Raw genomic sequence first — 26,429 nt, 5'->3', positions numbered from 1 at the left:
TGAAGTGACCATCGCAGTCACCAGACTTGAATCCGATTGAGAACCTCTGGTGGGACTTAAAGAAAGCAGTTGCAGTGCGCAAGCCTAAGAATGTGACTGAACTGGAGGCTTTTGCCCATGATGAATGGGCGAAGATACCCGTAGATCGCTGCAAGACACTTGTGTCAAGCTATGCTTCACGTTTAAAAGCTGTTATAACTGTAAAAGGATGTTGTACTAAGTACTAAGATTGAATGTCACTTGGGGGTTGAAAAAAACTGATAATGATGTGAGCTCAGAAAAGACATTTGTGGTTATTTCATTATAAATGTTATGTTATATTTGTCTGACCTACACGTGCCTCTTTGATTTAATTGTAAGCAGGATGACTGAATGATCATAATCAATGTCAAACCGACCAAAACAATCAATTTCAGTGAGGGTTGAATAATTTTGAACACAACTGTATATTTACTAGTGGTGGGCATAGATAATTTTTTTTAATCTAGATTAATCTAGATTAATTCCAAGATTAATCTAGATTAAAATGGCTCATTTGAATTCTGCCGAAGGCATTCAGAATATGTGTGCAACCCAAATAATGACTAAAAGTAAGTCTTTGAGAACGGGTTTCTCAAGCCAGGTGGCGCATTAGACCAGGGGCTCATCTCCTGTTTCCAAAATGCATCACAAACTGCTTGAGAAAGCTGTTCTACTATGATAATTGGTGATGAAAACTAAATTATGTTCAATAAAATGAACTTGTGTTTACTTCCGCATTAGCTAAGGGATGATTTGCGTGTAGGTGGTACTTGAGACTGGAAGAGCTCCTACAGTATATTTACATTTAGCAGACGCTTTTATCCAAAGCGACTTACAAAGAGTTAGGGAGCAACAAGCGATATGTCATAGAGGAGCCATAATACATTAGATCTCAATACAAAGTTACTGGTTTCAACTAAAGCTAGACCACTACCTGTTGAGAGAAAGTGTTTTTTTTTAAACCAATTCCGCATTGCACAATGTGCAAACAACCGCAGTCTTGTCGATGTTTCTATTGGGAAGCTTCTTAAAATTTAATATTCCCTGAAGCAAACCCGGCGGCTTCATAGCTGCATCCATGTTAGCACGTCACGTTTGATGCGGTAATTTCACAGTAACGTTATGTTGTGTTCAGACCAAACGCGAATGGCGTGTCAAGCGCGAGTGATTTACATGTTAATGCAAAGAGCCAATAGACCTACTTGTTGCGCGAATCGCGCGAATGAAGCCCTGGTCATGAGATGATGAGGCTGCGCTAAGGACGCGAATGAAACACTGGTTATGAGATGATGAGGCGGCTTCTGCTTCCGCGAATCACGCGAATCACGCGAGTTGAAAAATCTCGTTCTCGCCCCGTACAGTGCAGTTAAGCTGGTATACATCCGCGCTAAAATATCAAGGTGAAAGTCATCATAGCTTGCGTAGTATAGACCCAGCTCACAACCCAACTTTGAGAATAGATTAACGGCGACATTTTTTTTATCGCGCGATAAGAGTCTCACTGTAACGCCGTTAACGGCCCACCACTAATATTTACTAAGTTCAGGTGTTTGTTGGTTTCTGTCATTATTAACTCACCCTCAAGTTGTTAATGCATAGAGATAACAAACTCTGTTAAACACAAGATATTTTGAAGAATACAGGAAAGAAATTGTTGTTGGGCACTTCTGACTACATTTGTAATTATTCCTACTATGGTAGTCAATGGAGGCAAAGAACTGTTTGGTTACAAGCATTCTTCCAAATATCTTTCTCTGTGTTCATCACAACAAAGCCATTTATAAAGATTTGGAACAACTTGAGGCTGAGTAAATGACATAATTGTTATTTTTGAGTGAACTGTCTCACGAAAAACAAAATGATTGATGAATTTAACTGATAACATTTATTTCCTTTTAAAATAATCAAAAGACATCATAATAATATCATTATTGTAAATTATTTTGACTACGAAAATCTTGTAGAGAAAGTATCATATCGTGACAGCTGTGTTTACTGTACATAGCTAGAATTCATTTGATAATGTTTCTTTATAACATAATGCATGGTCTCAAGAGACGATTAAGATGTCAAAAAAGGAGGTAGAATCGATCAAAATCGTGAACTGATTTTCTCTTTTATTTGTTTCCCAAAGCAGCTCAACAGCTACCAGGAAAACCCATGGTGCATCTCAAAATTGCCCATTTACATGAAGGTCACACAGTAATTGCTAGTCAAAGTCTGTAAATGAATGAGCTGGGGAAGATATCACTCAAATGATTGTTTGGGAATTTAGTGCAGGGATGGTGTTTTGCTATCAATGTCTATCATCTATGGGACTAATCATAATGATGCAGTAGCCGTGTGGGGGAGGAGTTCAACACGACCTGACCAAATAGAGAGCAAGAGCCAAGTGCAGGAAAACAGTACGAGCTCCAGTAATGACCAGTTTCTCTTTGTCTCTCCCAATGAACCAAATCTCAATCCCCTACATGATGAGGTAATGGAGCTCAACTTAAAGCCCATTCACGTTTTGAAATTCATGCCGAGATTTGTAGGGTCTGGTTTCAACTGCAGTCCTCACTTACACCTAAATCTGCAAGATCATTTATTTATGTTGAGTTCATTGAAAAGCTTTTAATGTCAGAACAAAGGATCAATCATTTTTTGTCTAAAGGGGTCATGCAATGAAACACTAATAGTGCAATATCAGAATATATGGCGATAATAAAACGACTACAATAGAAGGGGTTAGTAATATCTTAAAAGGTTGTAATAAAACGGTGCAGAGTGTGTCCATATATATATATATATATATATATAAAACACATTCTCAATTTGTTAGCAATTGCTTTTCATAGTCTTTTTACTATACCTGCAATGGCTTTGAAATATGTCTTGTCCTTCAAGACAAAGAGTATCAACTGAAGTTTGCTCATATCAACATATAACTTGATGTAATGATGTTTCCTTTATTCTGGACAATAAATTAACTATTTATATCACGTTTCTGTTGCTACCGTTTTGTAATAGGCTATACAAGGTGGTGCATTATAATGATTTTACAATGGTAAAGAGGATCTGATTGGGATTGTACACCTCTAGGAACACCCCTTATGCCACGGTCACACTAGACTTTGTTCTATTGACATCCATCCATTTATACGCATGGATGCCATATGCAGCAGATGGGAAGTCCATAATGCACAGTCATGCAAACAAGTTCCTTTTGATGCATTTCAAAAAGTCAAGTTTGGTGAACTCTAACCTGTGAATTTGTGTCACGTGATGATCAATACGTCACAGCTAGACCTTTTTTAGGTAAAGGGAAAGCAGAAAATAAAAGTATTGCACAATCCCACTTTGTACAACACAGCTTTAAAATAACAAAATGAATAACCAAGCACATTAGAATTTATGATGTGTAAAATAAGAAGAAACTTAGCATTTTGCAAAAGTCTAGTGTGATCATGGCATTACCCATAGTAAAATCAGAACAATGGGTTTTTACAGAAGTCAAAGTCACAATGTCTTTTTATATTGAAAGAGAAGGAAAAACTTCTTTAAGCAGTAACCTTGACTTACAGAAACCAAAGCATTATCAAAAAACTATTATAAGTCAAAGCAAGCTTTAGTAAATCAGTACCAACCCAATGGGCTCAAGCTTTTTATTAAAATTAAACACCACAACTTATCGACCATCTTTTCTATTCAAGGCAGATAAAACAATTGAAATGAAAGCTAAAATCAAAGCGTAACTACAGTGGCAAATTTAAATATAAAAAACACATATGTTTTTGTTTTTTTCTTTTCTCCTGGGTAAAGACACTGAATCACTGTATATTTTTTATTGCAAAAGCAATAATATATATCCTATTCAATAAAGAGCCATCTTTCAAGAATACATGTGCATTGCTGAATCTGCTTTTACTCCACCCAAAAAGCAGTATCAAATAAGAATTCATATTTTATTTTATTCACACCTCTCCTACCTTAAATCTACCTCTTGCATTAATCTATAATGCAAGCTACTATGAGATAACAAGCTACACAGTTTCCTCTAAAATGACTTCAATTGTATGAGGAACATCTTGACCTGCCACCACAGAGATGTTTGGAACAGTCAGAGAGGGCATTGAAATGGCTGGCACTGTGATAGTGGGCATACTGATGTTAGGGTGAAGAAAGACCACAGATGAGCCGCAATCGTCTGCCACAAACATGCCCTCCTGGACCACAGGCACACCAGATGCGGACGAAGGTGGAGAGGATGAGGAAGACTCCTGTACTAAGAGGATAGTTTGTACGGCTGCATCATCATCTAGAACGTTTGGTGCATTGGGGTCAATGGGGTCGTTGGCGTGGAGACGCATGTGTTTGTCAAGGTTGGGTCGTGAACGAAAGGCGGTGGGGCAGCGAGGGCAGGCGTACGGCCGCTCGCCGCTATGCACGCGGGCGTGCTCTGTTAGCCTCGCTGCTACGCTGAAGCTTTTACCGCACACCCAGCACGCGAAAGGCCGCTCGCCGCTATGAATACGCTCGTGATCCTGCAGGTGTGGAAGCTGCCGGAAACGCTTCCTACAATGAGAGCACTAAAAGAGGAGAAAATTAGGAAAAAAATATTTCTATTTATTTATTCATTCATTAAGCAGGTCATTCCAACAATATGCAATTTTTTTACAATATTTCTAAAGGAAATCATGTTTTGATTTAATGTACATAAAATAATTTTCATTAAGAAAGTATGAATGTTGTACCTCAAAGGGTCGTTCGTTGGTGTGCGTCCTCATATGAACAGCAAAGGTGGACGCGTAGGCGAACTCCTTTGCACAGAACTCGCAGGTGAAACGGCGCGGGGCGTTTCTTTTGCCCATCGCACCGCGGCAGTGCGCCAAAAGATGTTCCCCCAACGCAGAGCTGGAGGCGAATCGTCGTCTGCACGGGGTAAGCGGACAACGCAGTGGCGTCTGACCCGTGTGAGAGAGCCGGTGCAGGTCGAGTCCATCCTGAGTGACGCAGCGGTGGCCGCACATATCGCACTCCAGTTGACCCCCGACCTTCCCTCGCCCCTGTCCCTTATACCTGCGGCGTACCGTAGGCTCTCCAGTGCAGCGCTGCATGTGCGTGTCCAGCACTGTCTGATTCAGGAACTGAGAGCCGCAGCTAGGACACGTCTTTGGTTCTTTATCTACGGAAAAAAGATTGATAGCAAGGTTTTGAGAACATGATACTTAACACGTAAATGCATGAAATAAGAGGGAGTGGGGTAAGTGTCACCCACTTATTCTAGTATTTATTTTTTGGTTATTAAATACAAATAAAATATTTAATTTCATGCTCTTATTTCAGCAGAGATCCCAAAAATGTATTAAAGCCCCTCATTCATCCTGACTATATAAAAAATATGGCACATTTTACACTCCAGGGTCATCCTGACTATAAAAAATCTGGTACATTTTACACTCCAGGGTTGCCAGGTTTGCAGATATCCCACAGATTTAGCTATTAAACTGTTGTGGCATATTTGTTTTAATTAAAGATAAATAGATTCTGTTCATCGGATGTCGGTCTTAAGGTGAAATAAGGTGCGAAAGAAATGATGTGCATACTAATGATTTATTATTTATTGTGACTGTAAACAAGTTATTTTATGTACAGCAGTTACATATTTAGAGTATGCCTCATCTCTAATGCACTTTTTTACAAGAATAGAAAAGGAAAGCCTTGCTTTTAATTTACAGGACATCTGAGAAGCTCATGTTTATGCACACATTTTTCCACACACAAAAACCCATCTTCGGCTTCTTATCAAGTGAGAAAAACAAACACGTTCGTTCCTCATCTAGCGAGAGAGATGGGAGCAGAGAGTGTAACACTAACACAAACACAAACACACAAAAGCCAGATGCCACTTGTTTGTGGAGAACCAATCAGAGAGAGGAACGCTGACAAACAGACATTTCACAGAACGCACAGCACTAGCGCGGAAACAAAAACAGCCTTTTATGGGGGTCACGGGTGATGTGACTGCGAGGCTGATGTTTAGATGCAGAGCGTATTTGATTAAGCATTCGCGCTGCCTGTCTGTGACTCAGCAACAATGACCTTTACAGGCTTTTAAAAGCTTCTGCTAACCAACCCTGCTCTGTTTTATTTACACCTATAAAAAATCTATTCGGGGTTCTTTCAATCTCTGTTTTGCCGAGGAAGAGCGACGACACTGGGCTGATCTGTGTGAGAAGCTCAGATCGGAGGTGATAGTGATCAGCAGCTGATCTTATAAATATACACACACAACCCATCCTGATCGATGTGACCTCTGACCTCATCTATTTACTTGGGGACGATCAATAAAAGCTCATTCGTCTGACAGTTCTGTCAGTGTGTGTGTGGCCTGATACACAATCATTAACGCAGACGGTGGACATTGGAGAAACTAAATGGGCCACTTAATAAAGATCTGTGTTTGTGTACATATGCATGAGTGTGCACACGGTCCAAAATTAACTCGGCTCACCCACCAGCGGCGACAGAGGGGAGACATTTATCGACTTAGTACAGCATATCTTACTTTTTCAAAATGTATATTTACTTTGCCCTAGTGACAAATCAATTATTTAGCTGCTACTTTGCAGCAAACAGCAAAGGCCATCATTTCAATCGCGATCACATAAATAAGCCAGTGAAACAAAACCGTTTGTGCCAAAATAATTAATTCATTAATTTGCTTTAGTGGCTCACAGCCAGGAATTTTCTGCCACATTTCAAGGGGTGGCCAAAAAAGCACACACATTTTTTTTTCTTCTGTAGGCTTTTCTTTTTATACAAGGTCTCTCTTTGAGTACATCAGATTAAAACAGCGATGGCATTTGGAAGCACATATTTATTCTGTAATTCCTAGTTCAAGCCATCTGGAGAGTAGCTATTTTACACCCATTTTTATTTGCATTTGGTACTTGGCGAGAGTTAATTTTGGACTATGTGCAAGACTGTAAGCGGGACTACCAATGGACAAAGGGCTAAATGTGGGATTGCTCAAGCTGACCTTGGTGGATGAGAGAGTGGAGGTCCAGCTCCTTGCGACGTTTGAATGCCTCCCCGCACTCCTCGCAGGGGAAGGGATGGCTGGTGTGTAGAAGCCTGGAGGAGCAGAAAACAGAAGGAGGGAAAATTTGAAAGGCTGTGATCCCTGGAGGCGATCCAACAACAATCCCTACTTACAAATTTGGTTTAATCATGCACTCACATTGAGAACAATTATAAGGCATCTGTAAATACAGCATCTCTTCATTTAAAAAATATGCAAGCAGGTGAGTGGCAGCCTCTCTCTCATGTTTTGAGGCGTACTCGCATGGGATTAAAATCACCAGGGTCCTCTGTAATTATTACTGACATCAGTAATTACTGCTCATATTTAGTTCTCAGTCGCTCGTGAACGTGTCATGTTCAACCAGTAACCTCCATAAAATGACTCCGGGAAACGTGTATTTCCCCGTAAAATTACTGACATTATAATTAACATGCGCGTATTAGCTATAAACAAATGAACAGTTTATCTGCATCCTGTTTTCATTAGCCGTATCAGTGCTCAAGAAAAAAACAAGAACCTTAGCAGATGAAATGGAGATAACAGCTCTGTACAAATGCTTCACTGATATGTTTTACTCCTATACAAAATTGAACAGCAGGAGAAATCCAGTAATAAGGGCCCCTGTGAATAGGGTTTCGAATTATCAGATAAACATTACAATGGTGCATAATGCACTAAATGCAGTACTACGTAGACCTTCTGCAGTTCTGGTTGTTGAACAGATCTCAGTCTAAATCAGGAGATAGAGCAGTATATTCTTTTATAATTTGTATACAGATGACAGCTAACACAGTGAAAATATGAATCAAAGAAAGAAAATCTCAGACTAGAAAATGATTAAAGTACTTTAGTAAAAAAGCACCGTTCACCATGCTGAATTTTAACACATGGTGCTCACTGTTCAGGTATGACTTCAATTTACAGTAAATATAGATTACACATTTTTAAGGAGAAAAGTTGAGATTTTAGCGGCATCTAGTGGTGAGGTTGTGAATTGCAACCAACGGCTAGCACACCTGCGTTTGCACTACTTTCCTGAAGGAGATTATGTATTTACAAAACGCAATCGGTAGAGCAGTTTGACCGTTTAGAAACAACATGGTGAATTCCATGTAAGGGGACCCGCAGTGTTTTTAGATAGAAATAGCTAATTTGAAGGTAACAAAAACATAACGCTTCATTATGTAAGGTGGATATACAACTCTGAAGACATATGTATATTATATAGCATTTCTGTCAAAAGATCCTTCAAAGAATTACAAACAGCACCTTTAATAAAGAGTTTTCTAAACGCCTATGACTTTATTTTCAATTTAAAATACTTTGGGAATGTTTGCGGAAATGCATTTTAGGTCATCTTATAAAGATTTTATCCTCATTCGATGTGGGATGTCATAGGAAGCATGTGATATTGTCTAGAGTCTGAATAAACTGTTTTCATTCACTCTTTTGTCATGCTATTGAATGGTGACCTTTAGTATGTAATGAATAGTGAATGAATGTACGAGACATCATTTTATGACACAAGTGTATGCGTGAATGCGTAAAAAGCGAGTATCAAAATGTTCTCTTGTTCGCCTTGTCAGTTGCAGTGAGAGTCCTGAGAGACATGAGCAGAGGCAAAATTATCAGTTTGCCCTCATTTCCTTCAACACTGACAGCTACTAACAGCTATGCGCAGCTGTTGCTTCACAAAGTCTCTCAGCATCATTTTGAACCTCACATCACTACTATATGACAGATATCGATACTCCGTCTGAACAAACTGATTACATTTCTACACTTGCAAAACATCAGTGCGAACCAAGCCTAAGAGACATTGCAACATGACAAGTTCTCACCGCTCGGACCTTTCCATCTCAACTAACAGTCAAACAAAACATCAGTCAGCCTTGCGACCCTGCCTGAACGAATCAGATCAAATCAATGAAAAAACAAAACAAAAACAATGCACAAATGCCCACCTGTGACTCATCAGTTGGGACTCAGACTTAAAGCTGGCTGGGCACTCAGGACAGGTGTGCAGACGTCCATCGCCCAGGGTAAGCATTCTTCCTCTTCTCCTGCCTCGGACCCTGCTTTCCGGGGCTCCCACCTGGTGAACCAGCATATGGCGTTTGAGCGAGGTCGACTGGAAGAACCTCTTATTACATAGGGAGCAGCTGTATAGACGGGATCCTCCATGTGTCAGGTTGTGACGCAGCAGACTGGCAGGAGAGGGGAAGCTCTTATTGCAAACTTTGCAGTTGAAGAGTTTCTTGCCCGTGTGTTGGGACACATGCTCACGCAACAGGCTACGGCGCGTGAAGCCCTCCCCGCAATGGGGGCACTTGTGAGGCAGAGCGGTGCGAGACCAGTCCCTGCTCAGCTGGGCGGGGGCCTCGATGGTGGCGTCTGCCGTTGCTACTAAGAGAAAAAAGTTGTTAATGTTGAAGGATATTAATACATCAGTTGATATCCCCAGATTGTTTAGTTACTTTTGTGACTGCCAACAGCTGGAAATGGCAAACTGCAAATAATAAGCTGCAGGCTATTTTGTTATGTTGTGCCCCTCTATGAGGACCTGGCTTTTAAAGGTATAGTTCACCCAAAAATATACTTTTTAATCATTTATTCACCCTTGTGTCATTTCAAACCTCTATGACTTTCTTTCTTTATACAGAACACATAAGAAGATATTGTGAAGAATGCTGGTAACCGAACAACATTGGGCCCCATTGACTTCCATTGTATGGACGCAAAACCACCGAGACATTCTTCAAAATATCTTCTTCTGTTGTCTTCCACAGACGAAAGAGTGCATAAATGATGACAGAATTTTTATTTTCCTTGAACTATCACTTCCATTTCTATAAAAACAGTATGATGTTTTGATCTTCGCAGATAATAATCACTTTGGTTTGGGACTCCTGATCATCACCCAAACACGTTTTGTGGTACTAGCCATTCGACTGTTCATAGATTCCAGTCTCCCTCCACATAACTAAGTTACACTTGCTATAATAAGCAGCGCTAGCTATTCATTTTAATAACTTTTCATTTTAATAACTATTCATTTTATTTACATTTCATATCTGCTACAGTTAACAAAGTATTTTTCTCATGGTTACTTTAATTTTTACTGGAGCCCCTTGCCTAGAACCATAATTACAAAGAACCATAATCAGTTAGTTAAATGCCTCACTCTTGTTTTTAACATCATTAAACTGCACGAATCACATCTTAGGGAATGGCTGAGCCTGTAAGGATTTCCTACTTAGTTAGGTCTCTAAGGAATTCATTGCAGCTAATCAGTGTTGTTGCACTTACTCTGACCTGGTTGTTTGAGAAGCACACCATCCTTGCATTTCGCAATAGAGGAGACAGTTGAAGTTGGGTAGAGCTTGCAAGTTTCCCCATCAGTGGGTGTCTGTCCTGCAAGTGGGTTCTTGCGATGCTCCCGGCGATGGTACAGGAACTGTGTGGTGCTCATGAACTCAGCCCCGCACTCTGTGCAGGTGTGCAATGCCGGGATCAGATCGTGCTCGGTCATGCGGTGTTTTGCCAACTCCTGTTCGCTAGTGAGACAGGATCCACACTGATGGCAGAGGAACTTCTGTCCTTCAGTGCCCGAGGAGGAAGTTAGCACAGGTTCCTCTTTTGCTTTACCTTCTGCCTCTCCCTGATTCTCTTCAACCACAGCTTTCTCGGTCTCGACTCTATTTTCCACCTCCACTGCTTCACAATGCGGTCCTTCAATCTGAACAGCAACCATCTCCATTCTTTCTTCTTCATTGACCCCTGTGACCTCTTCCACCATGACTTCGCCACTCTGCTCTTTCATAATGACTTCTATTACAGGTTCCTGGTCACTTTGCAGAACCTCCTCTCCTCCCGTCTCATTACCGTCAAGCTCTACCTCCACGTGTGCTGCAGGGGTCTCAGTTATAGCCTGTTCCAGAGTGGTCACCTCCATTAAACTCTGTCCTTCACCGGCCGTTGCTAAAAGTAAGAGTCCCTCACCTGAGGCGTCAAGGAAGGCTGTGGAGAGCTGCGGGACGGTAGGTGGGACTTCTTTGGGTTCGTTCTCCACCTCTGTGCGATGCTGTCTGCGGTGATAGAGGAACAGCGTGGTGTTGATGAAGCCCTCTCCGCACACGGTGCAGCAATGGATGGCATCCTTTAAACTATGTTGAACCCTACGGTGTGTCACAAGCTCTGAAACCTGACTAAAGCTCTGGCCGCACTCCACGCAGAGCAGGTTGGAAGGGGGCTTGTCCTTCTTTTGCCGTCTGCGTCTTGGTGGACTCTGGTCTGCTTGCAAGTGCACTACGGATGTTTTGTTCTGAGGGGCTGGGGTCTCTGGAGCTTCCCCGGGTTCACTGTTGCTTGATAATCCCTGCTGGGAGACCTCATGTTCAGCAACTCCTTTAGAAACCTCTCCTATTGAGACACACTGTTGAGAAGCGTTTACTTCAGGTTGCCCTTGCTCTTCTTTCACAACCATCTGTTCATCTGCAGGTTGTTCCATGCCAATCTCCTGATATTCTTGTTGGGCTGCTCCAGGACCAGGTCCCGTCTCGAGGCAACAGCCTGTCTTTCGGTGCTGTTGCCAGAGTGACAGAGCGTCAAAGAGAACTTCGCATTCGGCACACTGGTACAGAACACGAGGAGCATCACCTGGAGAAATCTTCTTCTGTCCCAGTAGAGAAGACAGATCCACTGTTGTCTGCATCTGGATCTCAGAAACAGACTGCACTGCCACCTAGTGAGAGGTAGGAATAAAAACACAAATAACCTGAAGACAAAAAATACCAACAGCTGTAAGGGGGAACAATTGTTGGTCAATGCCCACATCAATCTGCAGATAAACATTTTCTATAATCTATAGCAGTATCGCAACTTGTTTGATCACACAAACCTATCATGTTTTGTTAAGGCATAATTAATAACTAAAATATGTGCTATAAAAAAACAGAATCAACCGATGACAAAATAATCTGTGATCGTACCAAATTTATAAAATCCTCTTTGGAGCATCATTAGTAAATGTCATTTTCAGAAATGATTCTCCTGGGAAGTCAAGAACATATTTGATTTTGTACTACCATATTCAGGGTTCCCCTCCGACTAATGAATTTCCATGACTGGTAAGAGTCAATCGTGATTAATGGATAGAGATTTTTTAATTGAATTTTAATGGTGACGATAGTGAGCACCAAAACACACTCAAGGCGTTAACTCACATCACGCTCAATCAATTCAAATCTACCAAGGGCACGGCGGTGGGGTTCACTTTACAGTCATCCGACAGAACAGTCTACAACATCCTATTGAACTAATATGGCGAAAACCGTTCACTTTGCCCTTGTGATCTTTTTAAAATAGTCCAAGTACCCACTTAAGCCATCTTAATAAGAGGGTATAAAGAGCAGAGCAGATAGGAGAGATAGGAGCTTTAACTGAGGACAGCCATAAACCCAATGGACAGCACTTATTACCACATCTATTATCAGTATGGATGCTTCGGACAAGAAATTGAGATATAAAAACAAAGTCAAAGAGACAAAAAAGCGCTTTAGACTAGAGTCCAAAATTGCCAGAACAAGCACAGGTTCCCTTGGGAATTTCAAATCGATTTTTGTAAACATGAATATTCAATATTTATATGAAATAGTGTGCTAAAAAACATAAGTTGCTATTTCACAATATACAGTTAACAGTATAAACTAAAATATATTAAACTAAATAACAAAAAATAACAAATAAAATACATTTGAAAACAGTATTCTTAAAACCTTAAAGGCAAGTTCACAGTTCACCCAAATATGAAAATTCTGTCATCATTTACCCACAGGTTTATTCTGCTGAACACAATAGAAGATATTTGGAAAAATGTCAGTAACCAAACAGATCTCATCCCAAACTGGGATACTCCCATAGTACGGAGAATAAATATTATAGAAGTGAATGGGAGATGAGATCTGTTTGGTTGCTGGGATTCTTCTAAATATCTTCCTTTACGTTTAAGTGGCTGTGTACTAGGGCTGAAACGATTAGTCGACATTGTCGACAAATATTCTTGTTGTCGAGTAGTCGTTTGATAACGTGACTTAATTTAAGGGCCTGCAATATCACAATTTGACCGCTACGGCATTGTAGCGATAGAGTGTAAAGCAGCCTTCCCGAATGCTTTCGCAGTAGAAGGACACGCAGCGAGAATAATGGCGGAGTACAAACGAATGTGAACAAGTAAAGTGTGGGAAATTGAAAACAACAAAATGCGGTTGTGTAATGCAAGCAAGGCAGAACTTGCCTTTCACATCAGCACAACCTGCATGCTGGAGTATTTAAAATGAAACATCCCGGAGAATGAGCCGAAGAGAGGCGAGTGTTCTCCATCTAGACCTAACTAACTAATTTAGCGGTAAATCTTTTTATGAGAGAATGCAATAATAACAGTAATGATAATAACAACAATAATCATATAATTACAGTTATGTTTTTATTTGTTTTGCAAAGTAAAAAGCTTTGATAGAGTTTAAAAGTCAAGCCTGTTTTGATTATTATAACACTATTAGGTATTACATGAGAGGAAAATGATTATAAGAGAGGGAAGTTAAGTGATTGGAGTCTTATTTCTTGACTTTATTTTAAAATATTTTCTTCTGTTTCTTGCTCTTTTTCAATAACTCACCGACATGATTGATGATTTATCTCGTCATTTAAAAAAAAACGGTTCCCCGCCAAACGAGTTATAACGGCAATAAGTGGTTATACTGTTGTACAGCAGGTGGCGCTGTTACACACATTTCAGGAAAATACAGAATCCTAGAACCTAAGTTTATTTCTTATCGGTTTTTAATGATTGTTCTGAGTGTAATCTGTGCGGAATCTTTGACAAAAAAAAATTAATTGACTCAAAATTATCTTGATGCATTTATGAAGAAACCTACCCACATCTAAGGAGTGCTAAAAAAAGATCTAATCAAGATTGAAGGATACGGTTTCGTTTGTTTAAAAGCTGAGACTGTGTTTCATTTCATATATTCTTTACAGAAAATGTAGTGTGAGCCATCAAAGTTTGGTTAAAATGTAAAAAAACGCTGGCGTAGGCTGGCAACTTTTTTTTTAAAAGGCTGACGGGGATAGAGTTAAACTGAACTGTTTTCATATAAATGCTGCTTAATGCTTCTGTCAAGAGATTTGTCTACATTTTAGAAAAAATTGCCTTTAATGTACCTGATTTATTTATTTTTATTTGTATTTGAAAGTTTCTAGAGAGAGAGTATTTGTGTGATTCGAGTTTGACAGAATCAGCAAACTTAAAGAGAGTAACCAGTTGGTTCAAGTTCATTAAAGCAAATTTCAAAAGCTGAATGGATTTTATTCATGACGTAAATTATCTATAACTCAATGTTTTAACTAGTTGCAAAAGCTGAATAATCATTAAAAACGTACTGATTAGTCATCGAAATAATAGCCGATTAATCGATCTAATAATCGTTAGATTAGTCGACTATCAAAATAATCGTTTGTTGCAGCCCTACTGTGTACATGAAAATGCAATGTTCTAATTTGATTCACTAGGTTTTAATGGAGATTTGCAGCTTGCTTAAAATGCAGACAGCCAGAAAATGTATTTTTCAACTGTTACTAATAACTAGATTGAAGAGCAGTACTCCAATCATTATAAAAACAGCCAAGCGTTAATTCAAACTTGGCTGTTTTCATAACAACTGGAATAGAAAGTGCATCAACATCAGAGCGTGAAAGACAGAATCTCAAGAGCCTAATTTCCCCCCTGTGGTGAAGAGGCAAATTAGGAGCTGTACAAAAAAAAACTTATCCTCTTCCTAAATTATCCTTTTCCATTTCAATCCACTATTCAGGATTACTGGGAGCTGCTCTTCAAACTCTTTAGTCTATTTTGGATCATTATAATTAGGAGTTCAAGGGGAATCAGAGCATAAAAAATATTACAGTTTTACAGATTTGTATTTAAAGCTGAATATGTTAATAGCCCCATTTAGAAATAACAGAACACGGACATTTATTGAATGAATATTAATAAAACTGTTTTTTTTTTATCTAAAACATAGGGAAACCTTTTTTAAAACCTCTAAAAAAGGACTGTCATGTGACGGGGCTTAAAATGTCTAAAAGCGAGCTGAGTGCCTATACCTGTGGAAGACCTGCAGCTGCGGCCGCCGCCTCGACAGGCGTCTCATTGGTCATCAGCTGGGGATTCTCAGCAGTGCAGGTCACCTGATGTGCCAGCACTTCCTCCAGTGTAGGAAACTCCCGATAACAGGGGAAGCACATATACACTGAAGAGGACTCCATGGCTGCAAAGGCACAAAATATAACGTTTATGTACAACACAAATAATACAGTCACAATTACGAGTAAGGATAAACATAAGAGCAAAAGTTAAAACGGAAATTGAGAATAACATAACGCCAAAAACAAAAATGCATAAATAACACCATCTCGTGACTTCAATAACAGCGCCCTCTGCTGATTCAAAGGAGCATGTACAACCTAAAAATGACAGCCGTCTGAATAAAAAATACTTTACATGATTGCATTTTAAGTATTAGACAGATAGATAGTTAAAAATGCAAACCGCATAAAAGGTAACCAAATTAAAAAGATTACATTAACAAGATTGGATCATTTGTGGCAGATACAAAATGCAGAACACATGACCACTCCATGAGTCAGTTGCTGATGGCAAGCGAAATGTACTTAACAGTGTTAAAACGAGGGGGCCGAGTGCAACACGATGTATAAACTGTGACTAAACAAACTCTGCATAATTTGTCAAAACTGTAAGAAACGGATTCAGAGAAATCACAGAACTGTCAGTCAAGTTCACATAACCAATAACAGATATCATTTACGTATGACATAGCAATAAAGCCGTTTAGTATAATTGAATAAATGTATATTCCTTACATACACCAGCACATAATATAAATCAGCTCTAGTTACCAATTTATTACTAACAGTTGATACTAGTACTAAATGAATCTAATCTAGCCAATAATCTATATGTTATACCCTACACAAACCGAGCTGACAGTAAATCAATCAGCTTCAAAGTACTTTATTAGCATGATGTCTTAACATATTGTACAGTCAGTGTCAGTCATTAGCTAAGTTATAAGTTAACGTTACCCGGCAAGCTAACATCGCAATCCAAAAGCCACAGCCTTGTGAACAGGCTCTAGTGGCCTACTAACGTTAGCTCTCAGTAAGTATAAACTCCCAAAACAACGGCAAACACATGATATATATCTTAAGGGAGTTACGCTAATCTATTTTATAAACCGTTATGGGTTGGATGTACAGCCACTGCGTGTGCTCGGTTGCACTTAAACATTGAAGGCGCAAAGAGCGAGAAGCGCCGAAGAAGGGTTGCACGCGCTTCTTCGGTGGTAGTATGGCGGTTTCGCGCGTTAGTAAACCATGAACGTCTCCCCCAGTCGAGAGACTCCGACATTCTGCTGTTAATACATTGGCGTAACTTTACATACACGTGTATTAACTACATTAACGTTTGATCAGTGGCATAAGATAAACAACTCACCGATAATGGCCTTCTCTTTCGTTTCTGTCAGAAATCCTATTTGTAACGTCTCAACAACACGCAATGTGATTGGCCCAAAGCAACTTTGAACTCCACCAATAGAATTTCGTCTTAGTAGCAAAATTGCGCTACTGGGGCTCCGCGGTTTAACTGCAAAAAATTTTAGTACATTTAAGATGAACGAAGGGCTATTGCATTTTCTTTTACAAAAATACAGTTTAAATTGCATGTATTTATATATTTGCGTAGTTGACAAATAAATATGTAACGTTAACTGTTAAAAAATGTAGCAAAAACTGCCTATTTTATATTAGAATAAATATGAATAATCTAAACATTACAAGTAAATAATAAAAATGACATGGCATTTCAATCCCATGAAGTACATCTGAAGATGCGTTAAGAGCAACATCAGCAGGTTTTAGTTCAGTTGCTCTGTTGTGGTATTTCGTTCATTTTAGTTTACTAAAATTTTGAAAAGTATTTGTTAATTGAAATCAAATTAAACATTGACTTATTGGAAAAACTAAAGGAACAATTTAATTTTGCCTAAAAATTAACTGAAATGAGTTGAAGGACTAACATTTATCATAAAGTTATACAATGACAAAAGCATTTACCAAAATTTCTAGAACGAACTAAAATGAACATAAATCTAAAAATAAAGCCAGTTTAAAATATTAATAAAACTAAAATAACTGCACTAAACCCATGAGTATACATTATCTTTAAAAAGATAGTTCACACCCGAAAAAAATCTACCATCACGATGTAATATGTTACTATAACTAATAATCAAAGTAAACTAGTGTTGTTTAAGTACAGAACATTTTCGTCACACCACATTAAAATGAAGAATTTAACCCACAGAAACATTTTATAACTTTATTAATGAGTTTATTATTTATACCAACAAACAAAAACATTGTTTATCTCTCCCTCTCTCTCTCCTTTAAACCGTTCGTTGTTTTTTTACACTGATAGGGCCGAGCAGCCTGTGTGTGGTAGTGTGAACCTGCTCTTTCCAGAACATTCCATCAGAAGATATTTCAGACTTTGAGATATGAACATTATCCCATGACATCACACACAAAACCCCTCCCCCATCAGATTGTTAAAAAAATCTGAATCAGACAGCAATACAATAAATAAAGGATCAGAATTAACACTGATGAGGAGGGGGAAGGCCAGGCGAGGAGAGAGAGTAAGAGAAAGAGACCGAGAAATATCAGGTAAAAACAAAATTTTGTTCAGTTTTGTTTTCCTCTCTGCACAGATCAGAGAGGCTGGATGAAATGTTATATACAGCTGAATGATGAGGGGACAGGAGAAAGTGAAAGAATGGGCGAGAAGAGCAAGAGGACAAAGGCCGGCGTCTGCGTGTACCAGCACTACTCCATTAGGGGGGAAATCAAAAGGACATCAGAATAACAAAAACAAAAATAACAAAATAAAAGGTACATAGCATTTACATATTAGCAATGAGAGGGATGGAAGAAGTGAAAGACAAACAGCTCCATTCGTAAAAGTTTCCTTTGCTACGTGTTTTGGGGGATTTATGGTGTCATGCTCTAAACGAGCGTGCGTGCTGTTAAAACCAAGAACGTACTTATGTACACATGGGAAAGTAAATTTATATAAACACATACTCACACACAGGTTTAGATTCATAATATACAACTGTAATAAAATAAATTCCTAACACAACTATTGAAGGAATTTGCCTGTGTGTGTGTGTACATGCCAAAAAAAAAAGAGTAAAAGTTATTATACTGAAACTGAACAACAAAACAAAAACCCCAGACAACCCTGTCTCAGCGTATCCAAATACCTCTTTAAAAAGAAATTAAAACACAAAAGTGTGTGTGCAATGATTACTTAAAACACCAGGAAACATACACACATATTAAGACACTCAACCCATTTTAGCTCATATACGTTTGTCTCCACTTTTAAAGAGAAACACACTCTCGACACACATCTGGATTCAATCACTGACATCTCACGCTCACCTCTTCATAAAACACATCACGGTCCTTGCTTTGTCCAAGAACACAAAGAAAGCTAAAATGTTTTAAACTTTAAGAACAAAATCATATTTAAACGACCAAATGAGCTCAAAAACTGGATATCATTTAAAATGTCAAATGGATGATATTACATTGGCAGAGAGAGCAGTTACTGTGCGGTGCTCTTCCTGCCACTAGGGGGCAGAGAAGCCCTAACAACCCCTTCCCTGTCCTCAAACCTAAAGATGAACATGATGACGATAAACAGACCGCTTGTAGCCTTGAGCAGCGATGCATACAGATTTTAGTCAACCTCATCATCTCCTCCTCAGATGACCAATGTCATTTGGGCATCCCACACTCGATCCGCAATAAGAGATGACTATACAGAACACAAGGTGACGAGTGTGTGTAAGAGAGAGAGAGAGAGAGAGAGAGGGGGGGGGCACAAGAGAGACGTTTGGAGCTGCTGTTATAAGGAGAGAGGAATGAAAAAGCAGGGATGAGGAGAGAGGGGTGATAACATTGTGTGATAGCAGTAATGCCAAGGGAACATTTAGGTGTTGTTGCTCAAGGGTCCCGGTGCAGAGCTTGACTGGACTGGACCATCTGAACCACTGCCCTCTGTGGAAAAACACACATAAACACACAGTTAAAATTCTCTGAACGTACAGATACCGGACCATTCAATAATCAGACTGACAGAGGAAGGGTAAATCAAAGACAGTGACCATGTGGGCGACTCAGTACCGTGGGAGGCAGGTGTTGTCTGCGAGCGAGCATGGGGAGGAATGAGAATGGAGTTCAACTGTGGTTGGATAGACAGCTCTGCAGGACGACAGACAGACAGATAGGTTAGCGACTCATATCCGTATGTAGTTTTTGAATGTACTAGATTACTATTTAGTAATATCTCAGGCAGGCAGTGTAATAATAATGTGGCCAAAATTGAGGCTCTGTTGTCTGGAAAAAGACTGAACACCATTTACTGAATAAGTAGAAGTCTTTTTTAAGACGAGTTAGAATTAATTTAAACAATTGCTGTTTTATCAGCTATTTGCAGGGCTATGCACTTTAACTGAATGAGGAGCAACTGACTCCTATAATTTAAGCAATTACAGAAGCACCAATAATTAAACTTTAGCTTTAAGTCTACTGAACCCAAAGAAAACAGCTCCCTACGCAGACATCACAGCTCAAAGCATTCACTGATGTAGAAAGATACAGATTTGATGAAATTTGTACAAAAATTGGCAGTAAAATTAAGTTGCTGCCTATGAAGAACATTAGTATTATGGATAAAACACTTCTGTAGATAAGTAAGCCCGCTGGATTTTGAGACACGACCTCTGTGTTCTGAAATGCTGGTGTGTAAGATACAGAGACGGAGACAGAGGAGGAAAGAGGGCTGAAGCTGAAAAGAAGTGGCAGCTCTCTCAGTTCAACTCACCCACAGGGCTAAAGTTGAAGAGCTGGGGAAGTTCTCGCCCGTTGGGGAGACGGGCGTTTGGTTGGCGCAGCTCATCGAAAAAAGCGTGTGCACAGGCCTCCAGCGGTGAGAGACGTGTCACCGGTGTGTACTCCAGCAGACGAGAGCACAATGAGATGGCTTCAGGGGGAGTTCTCGGCTTAAACACCTAACAAACACACACAAATTAATATTATATTTCAACTTCGAGATGTAATTTAAGCTGTGCCCTGTTGAACAAAATGATTTGGGGGAAGCAAAATAAACCCATGACAACTGAGAGATGCTTTAGTAATTTAATCCTCTGTAAAGTCTCTAATGTCTTTGATACAACTGAGAAGCACCACAATTTCGTTGTAATAAAAAACTTGCCTTCGTCCAAGGGTGAGCTTTGATCTGTGGGAATTTAAACTCTGTGTAGTTGGGGTTCATCTCTCTGATCTGTTCTCTTGTGGGGGTCCCCAAAACCTGCAGACAGCCAAAGATTGGTAACTCTCACAGACTTTATTCCCATGCCTTAACACAGAAATATCCATTATTCCCTTACCTTAATGATCTCCACTAGCTGGTCCACTCCGCTGTCACCAGGGAATATGGGTTGCCCCAGCAGCAGCTCTGCTAATACGCAGCCGGCTGACCAGATATCGATGTTGGATGTGTAATCTGTGGCTCCAAATATCAGTTCAGGGGCGCGGTAGTACCGCGAACAGATGTATGACACGTTGGGCTCCCCGCGAACTAACTGCTTTGCACTGTGGAGATAAAGAGAATCTGTGAAAGAATTCCAACAGATTCACACGCACACGCAGGTCTACAAGTTTTAATATGTAGTTGTCACTGGCGATCAGTGCCTCCTCTTGCATGTAGCCCGTCATGTAAGTGCCGCGTCATGTCAAAATACGAGTTCAGCGCGTCACATGAACCTATGTGTATCAAGCAGTATGTAGACAGATCGAAAGGGTTTATGATAAAAGAGACGCTCGTGTTCAAAAGATACTCGCAAGACACTCTCTTAACACTTAACTCGGATTGAACATTAGACTAAGTAAGTATCTTGTGAACACGAGCGTCTCTTTTATCATAAACTATCATAGGGTACTTATCATGACACTATGTAGATAGGTTCATGTTACACGCCGAACATGTATTTTGACATGACACAGCACATGACCCTCTAAACACATATTTTGAATAACTGCTGGCCCTGAAGATTAGACACCGATCGCCACTTGTAGTGGATTTAACCACAAATATTTACCACAAGAATTATAAACAAAACATCATGGAGTGACTGTCCTGCATATCTGCTGAAGGATTTATCTAACAAGAATGTACAGTTTTTAGTAAAAACAAACATAAATGTAAGGAGACTTACAATTACCCAGGAAGAGAATGATGAATAAACAGCCTTTAACGGCCTTATTTGGTTTCGAAAATGTTTTCAGTGTAGCTTGCAAGTCATGATTTCTCAATAACAATGCATGGCTTATCCAAATATTACAACATTTTCAAGGAATGATCTTTCCTCGTGGTGCTTGACAGGTGCAGAAAAACATGTCTTAAGGGCTTTGGCACCAAGTTACACAACAGTCATCCATGATACTGATCATTCTCAAATCTTAAATACACAGTCAACAGTACTGAAATCAGAGCATAATCAAAATCCAATAATTAGGGCCTGAGCCCCAACTCAAACTTAAAGGGATACTTCACCCAAAAATAAAAACTCACCTTCAAGTTGTTCCAAATGTGTATACATTTCTTTGTTCTGATGCACACAGAGAAAGATATTTGGAATAATGCTTATAACCAAACAGATCTCAACACCCATTGACTGCCATAGCAGTAAAAAACTGGTTGTCAAAAGTGCCCCAGAATTGTTTGGTGTCCTATATTCATTCAGATGTCTTCTTTTGTGTTCAAAAGAAAAAAAAAACGATAAAGTATTTTTTCCTACTATGGTAGTCAATGGGTGTTGAGATCTGTTTTGGTTATAAGCATTATTCCAAATATCTTCTCTGTGTTCATCAGAACAAATAAATGTATACACATTTGGAACAACTCGAAGGTGTGTAAATGACAGAATTTTCATTTTTGCGTGAAGCATCACTTTTAACATACACAAAAACCTGCATGCAGGAAATGTGATCACCAAATAGGCAAAGACATTGAGAGGCCAGAATACTACATCCTGCACATGAATGCATTTCTATAAATACATGCCAGCAAGTACAATGACTGATTGACACACACCTGCCAAAGTCACACAGTTTGAGTACAGCTGTGTCCGGGTCCACCAGGAGATTCTGTGGTTTGATGTCTCGGTGACAGACACCTTGGGAATGAATATACGCCAGACTGCGAAATAACTGATACATATACACCTGAGAAAGAGAGAGCGAGAGAAATAGAGAGAGTAAGGGAGGTAAGAAGGGTGGGTGGGTGTATGGATGGTAAAGGCGAGACGGGGAGGAAAGAAAGATGTTATTGTGCATGTACATACAGTACACAGCAGCAGCGGGCAAGAGCATTACATAGACTTACTTTGACATAGATAATGGGGATGGTGGTCTTAGACTTGTTAAAGTGGCGTGCCACCCTGTACACGGTTTCTGGTACAAAATCAAGCACCAGATTTAGATACACTTCATCTTTCTGAGGAGAGAGAAAAAAAGCGATTGCTTATTACCAGAGACGCTGTGTTCATCAAATTATTATAGCAGTATCAAACATACAAAACTATTTGAGGAAAGTACACAAACCTTTTCTCCACTGGAGTAAAAGAAGTAGCGTAGCCTGACAATATTACAGTGGTCCAACTTCCTCATTATCTGTAACTCGCGGTTCTACGGAGAAGGAAATGATGTGTGAATAAAAGCAAAAACCAAACATGAAAACCAAACACTCAGACGCATTCGATGTCATTGAAGGATTTTCAATACCAATGACGAAAAAATCTGAGGGCCGTCCATCATTTTACGGATTACAATGAGGGCAGTTTGTAATTCCCCTTTTGGTCGAGTTGGTAGCATCCAATCTTTTCCTATCAGAACATGATCGCAGGGACACATACCTTTTTCACATTCATTACTCATAAACGCCTCGTCCATTCAGGAAAACCCACGCAGGGTCAGTAGAGACTTACGGTGCGGAGCCGAGCCATATGAGCCAGGGTAGCGTATAATAAAGACGACTATTACGGCACACCATCATCTAATTTGTTTCGCCATAGTTTCAAAATGAACTGAAAATCATTTTGCACTTTTTATGATAACAGAGCGATCTCTAACGTTGTTTGTGGTGTTGTTTCTGGATCTCATTCAGCAAAGCGTAAATCTGTCATTCATCTGCCTCTCATCGCGGGCTCTCATACACACACAGGCGCGCACAAACCAGTGGTGCGGTGTTTACACACTTTTTATCCTTCTGGGGACTAGCGTCATTTTGGATAAACCTTAACTTTCAGTGAGTGGAAAAAAGTCTCTCTGCGTCTTCTCCTTTCATGACCTAACAGCAGCTTAGTTACAAATAATTATAAAAACAGCGTGTACAACCACCTGCCTCATTATTGCTGACTAAACATGAACATTTGTCTGTAAGTAGTATTTTATGTCCGACAACAGAAACAATAAATATGTAAACGACTTCTGCTTTATTAGGTATTAAAATACTGTAAGTTCAAGGAACGTATGTACGTCGCGATGACGTCACAAACATGCTAAATGGCACGTTATATCACATTGAACCATAGTGGCAGGTAATAATAGATTATGACAGGTTTTTTTTTACGAGCCTCTACGTAAAAATGACAGACAATGAAAAAGTCTAGCGCAACCTCTTCATTACAGCAACGCTCTATGCTGGCTTCCTCATAGTGGAACAGTGCAATCTGTTCTTACAATCACATAATACAGATTCTCACAATGCAGTGACTGGTTTCATTTCAGAGGTATGAGAAGTGTTTACAATTAATAATGTGAATAGTAAGTGCAAACATTTTGGGGCTATTAACAAAATAACCAGTGCACTGACAGTATAGTTTTTTGGATCTGCATGATTTTGAGTGAGGAGCATACATCCTACCTTAAACCTCTTGTCCTGAAGCACCTTCTTTATGGCCACCATCTCCTGGCTGTCAATGAGGCGAGCCTGGTACACCACCCCGAACGAACCATTTCCGATAACCTTGATGTCCGTGTATGCGACCTCCTGAGGGCGGTCGGGGCCTTGCCCTGGCGTGGCTACTACTGTCGTCACCTTCCCGCTATCTCCTACAAGTGCAACAAACAAAAGTGATGTGTAAGAGCCTTTAAATGAAAGATCTGACCACTGGAATAAGTAAAACCACGAAGGACACTACATAAAGGCAGATCATGTTTTTTTGTCTCTGCTTTTATCCTCATACAGATACATAAAAATGAATCCCAAATAAAAATGTCCATCAAAAATTCATGAAAGATTTATGTACGTTTGACCATATACTTTAATGTTTTAATGGCCAGCCTACCTGGCTCTCATGTTTTACAGTACTCAAACATGGATTAGAAAAAAGTATTTCTGCTATATAATAAATGATTTGAGTTCAACACTGTGACGTATTTATAATAAACTGATCATAAAAAACACAATGAACCACAGGGCAAAGCTTGTCAAAAGGAACACACCCTTAGGTTTGAACAAAGATGGTGTAGAAGGCAGAGAAAATTCTTTCTACCTGTGGTCAAGAAGACTTATGTCTTCTTATATATGGCAATAGTATTATCTGCTGTATTAAAGCAGACAGTATTTCTCCAACTATCAGAGAAGGGTTGATGATATATTGGAAGAATTTCTTATTAGATTGACAACCGCAGTACTAATATAGAAATAATACTACATGAGTCAGCGTCTCAATGTTATAATTTTAGTTGCAGCTATTAAATATACCACTCGTTAAGCTGAACTGACGGCTAACCTTAACCAAACCATTGAATACAATGCCCATAAACAGAAACTACCGGTTCAAGATTTTCTGGGATACAGTCTTTGACATAACTGAACCTTTTATTAACCATCACCACTTCATGGAATCAAGCAGTCAGCACAATTGCTTGTGGAAATCCACCAATAATAATTGATACCAATCAATGGAAATCATTTATATAGCAACACATGAAGAGATTTCTGAGTTTTAGACAAGCAATCATATTAACAGTATTATTTCATCCATATATAGAGGTCGCATTTTCTCAATAGGAATTTTGTTTTAAATAGGCTTGTAAAAGGATATACAGGACGTGTGTTTGCAAACAAATACGATTACCATCATCGCTAACTGTATGCTATGTTGTATTGATTTTGTTTTTTTTCAATTACAGAGCCTTTGCTAAAAACGACGTAGCCTTCCTTATTTTGCTTGAAAGTGTAACGTTAGCTAAATTACCCATCGAAGTAATGTTAAGAACATTAAATACATCCATTAGACATACAGATGAAAAGATTGCAGGCAAATAAAAGACATAATCAGTGAAATGATGCAAAACTGATGAGGGCTAGCCGAGCTTTGTTAGCAAGCGAGCACATCTTGAAATTCAACGACGCCTGGACATCTAGGCAACTATAGTTAAAGAAAATGATAATTTGGCTTTCTATGAAGTAAAAATCAATCCACTGATTTTGCACTTAACAGATGTGTTTAACATGCATCTCTATGATAGAGTGTCGAGCTAATGTAGTTAGCGAAATCAAAGCCCTTGATCCGTCTACAAAAACAAGCCCAGGCTAGCCTAGCCAGTTAGCCGCCTAAAGTAGGTTAAAGAGATCATTGAAAAATGACGAGAAAATTAATGAAGATCATACTACACGGAACAGCAATGTGTCATGTACAAATGTATTAACATCACGTTTGTTGTGATTTTCGTGTAATGTCATTCAAAGATACTCACTGCCCAGCTTTAAGTTTCCGAAACCAGACGAACTCCCGCCTGAGGCCTGCGCGCCCCCGGTCTTTCCTGAAGAGCTTCCACCGGGGACGGCTGTTCCAGTAGCGGCTGCAGCGGCTCCCGGGACTCCCGGAGGCTCAGCAAACGAGCTAGTCCTGGGCCGCCCGCTGCCGCTCATTTCGGGTTGCGAGTGTGCCAGAGCGGGGGTAAAGTGTACTGATAGACTGGCCCCGGCGCGTATTGGATATGTCAATTGAAACAAAAACAATCGTTAAAAAATAAAGATTGCTGAAGTATCGTATCGTTGACTGAGCGCCTCCTCTTTCTCCTGTGTGGCTGGGCGACTAGAGCTGACGCACAATGACGC

General features: G+C 39.6%; 2 protein-coding genes across 6 annotated transcripts; both read right to left on the bottom strand.

Moving 5' to 3' along the window:
- Nucleotides 1-3,654: 3,654 nt before the first annotated feature.
- On the bottom strand, nt 3,655-16,739 carry znf574 (zinc finger protein 574). Of its 5 annotated transcripts, none has more exons than XM_056763344.1 (7): nt 16,665-16,739; nt 15,254-15,417; nt 10,400-11,834; nt 9,055-9,496; nt 7,046-7,140; nt 4,758-5,188; nt 3,655-4,592 (listed from the first exon to the last, which is right to left on the bottom strand). In XM_056763344.1, exons 2-7 carry the CDS (start codon nt 15,413-15,415, stop codon nt 4,047-4,049), a joined length of 3,111 nt encoding a protein of 1,036 aa, XP_056619322.1. In that variant the 5' UTR covers nt 15,416-15,417; nt 16,665-16,739; the 3' UTR covers nt 3,655-4,046. The 5 variants fall into 5 exon arrangements, with proteins under 5 accessions (XP_056619322.1, XP_056619318.1, XP_056619320.1 ...); XM_056763340.1 differs by lacking the exon at nt 16,665-16,739 and adding an exon at nt 16,253-16,635; XM_056763342.1 differs by lacking the exon at nt 16,665-16,739 and adding an exon at nt 16,253-16,635 and having other exon boundaries at nt 10,406-11,834.
- A 796-nt stretch (nt 16,740-17,535) lies between these two features.
- gsk3ab (glycogen synthase kinase 3 alpha b) lies at nt 17,536-26,403 on the bottom strand. The gene is made up of 10 exons (XM_056763399.1): nt 26,066-26,403; nt 24,225-24,412; nt 22,904-22,987; nt 22,686-22,796; nt 22,395-22,525; nt 20,689-20,893; nt 20,514-20,609; nt 20,124-20,310; nt 19,424-19,501; nt 17,536-19,297 (listed from the first exon to the last, which is right to left on the bottom strand). Exons 1-10 carry the CDS (start codon nt 26,238-26,240, stop codon nt 19,230-19,232), a joined length of 1,323 nt encoding a protein of 440 aa, XP_056619377.1. The 5' UTR covers nt 26,241-26,403; the 3' UTR covers nt 17,536-19,229.
- Between the last annotated feature and the right edge of the window lie 26 nt (nt 26,404-26,429).

This window comes from Triplophysa dalaica, chromosome 12, assembly GCF_015846415.1.
Source record: "Triplophysa dalaica isolate WHDGS20190420 chromosome 12, ASM1584641v1, whole genome shotgun sequence".
Classification (NCBI taxonomy): Eukaryota; Metazoa; Chordata; class Actinopteri; order Cypriniformes; family Nemacheilidae; genus Triplophysa; species Triplophysa dalaica.
This window is presented reverse-complemented; position numbering and strand designations above follow the sequence as displayed.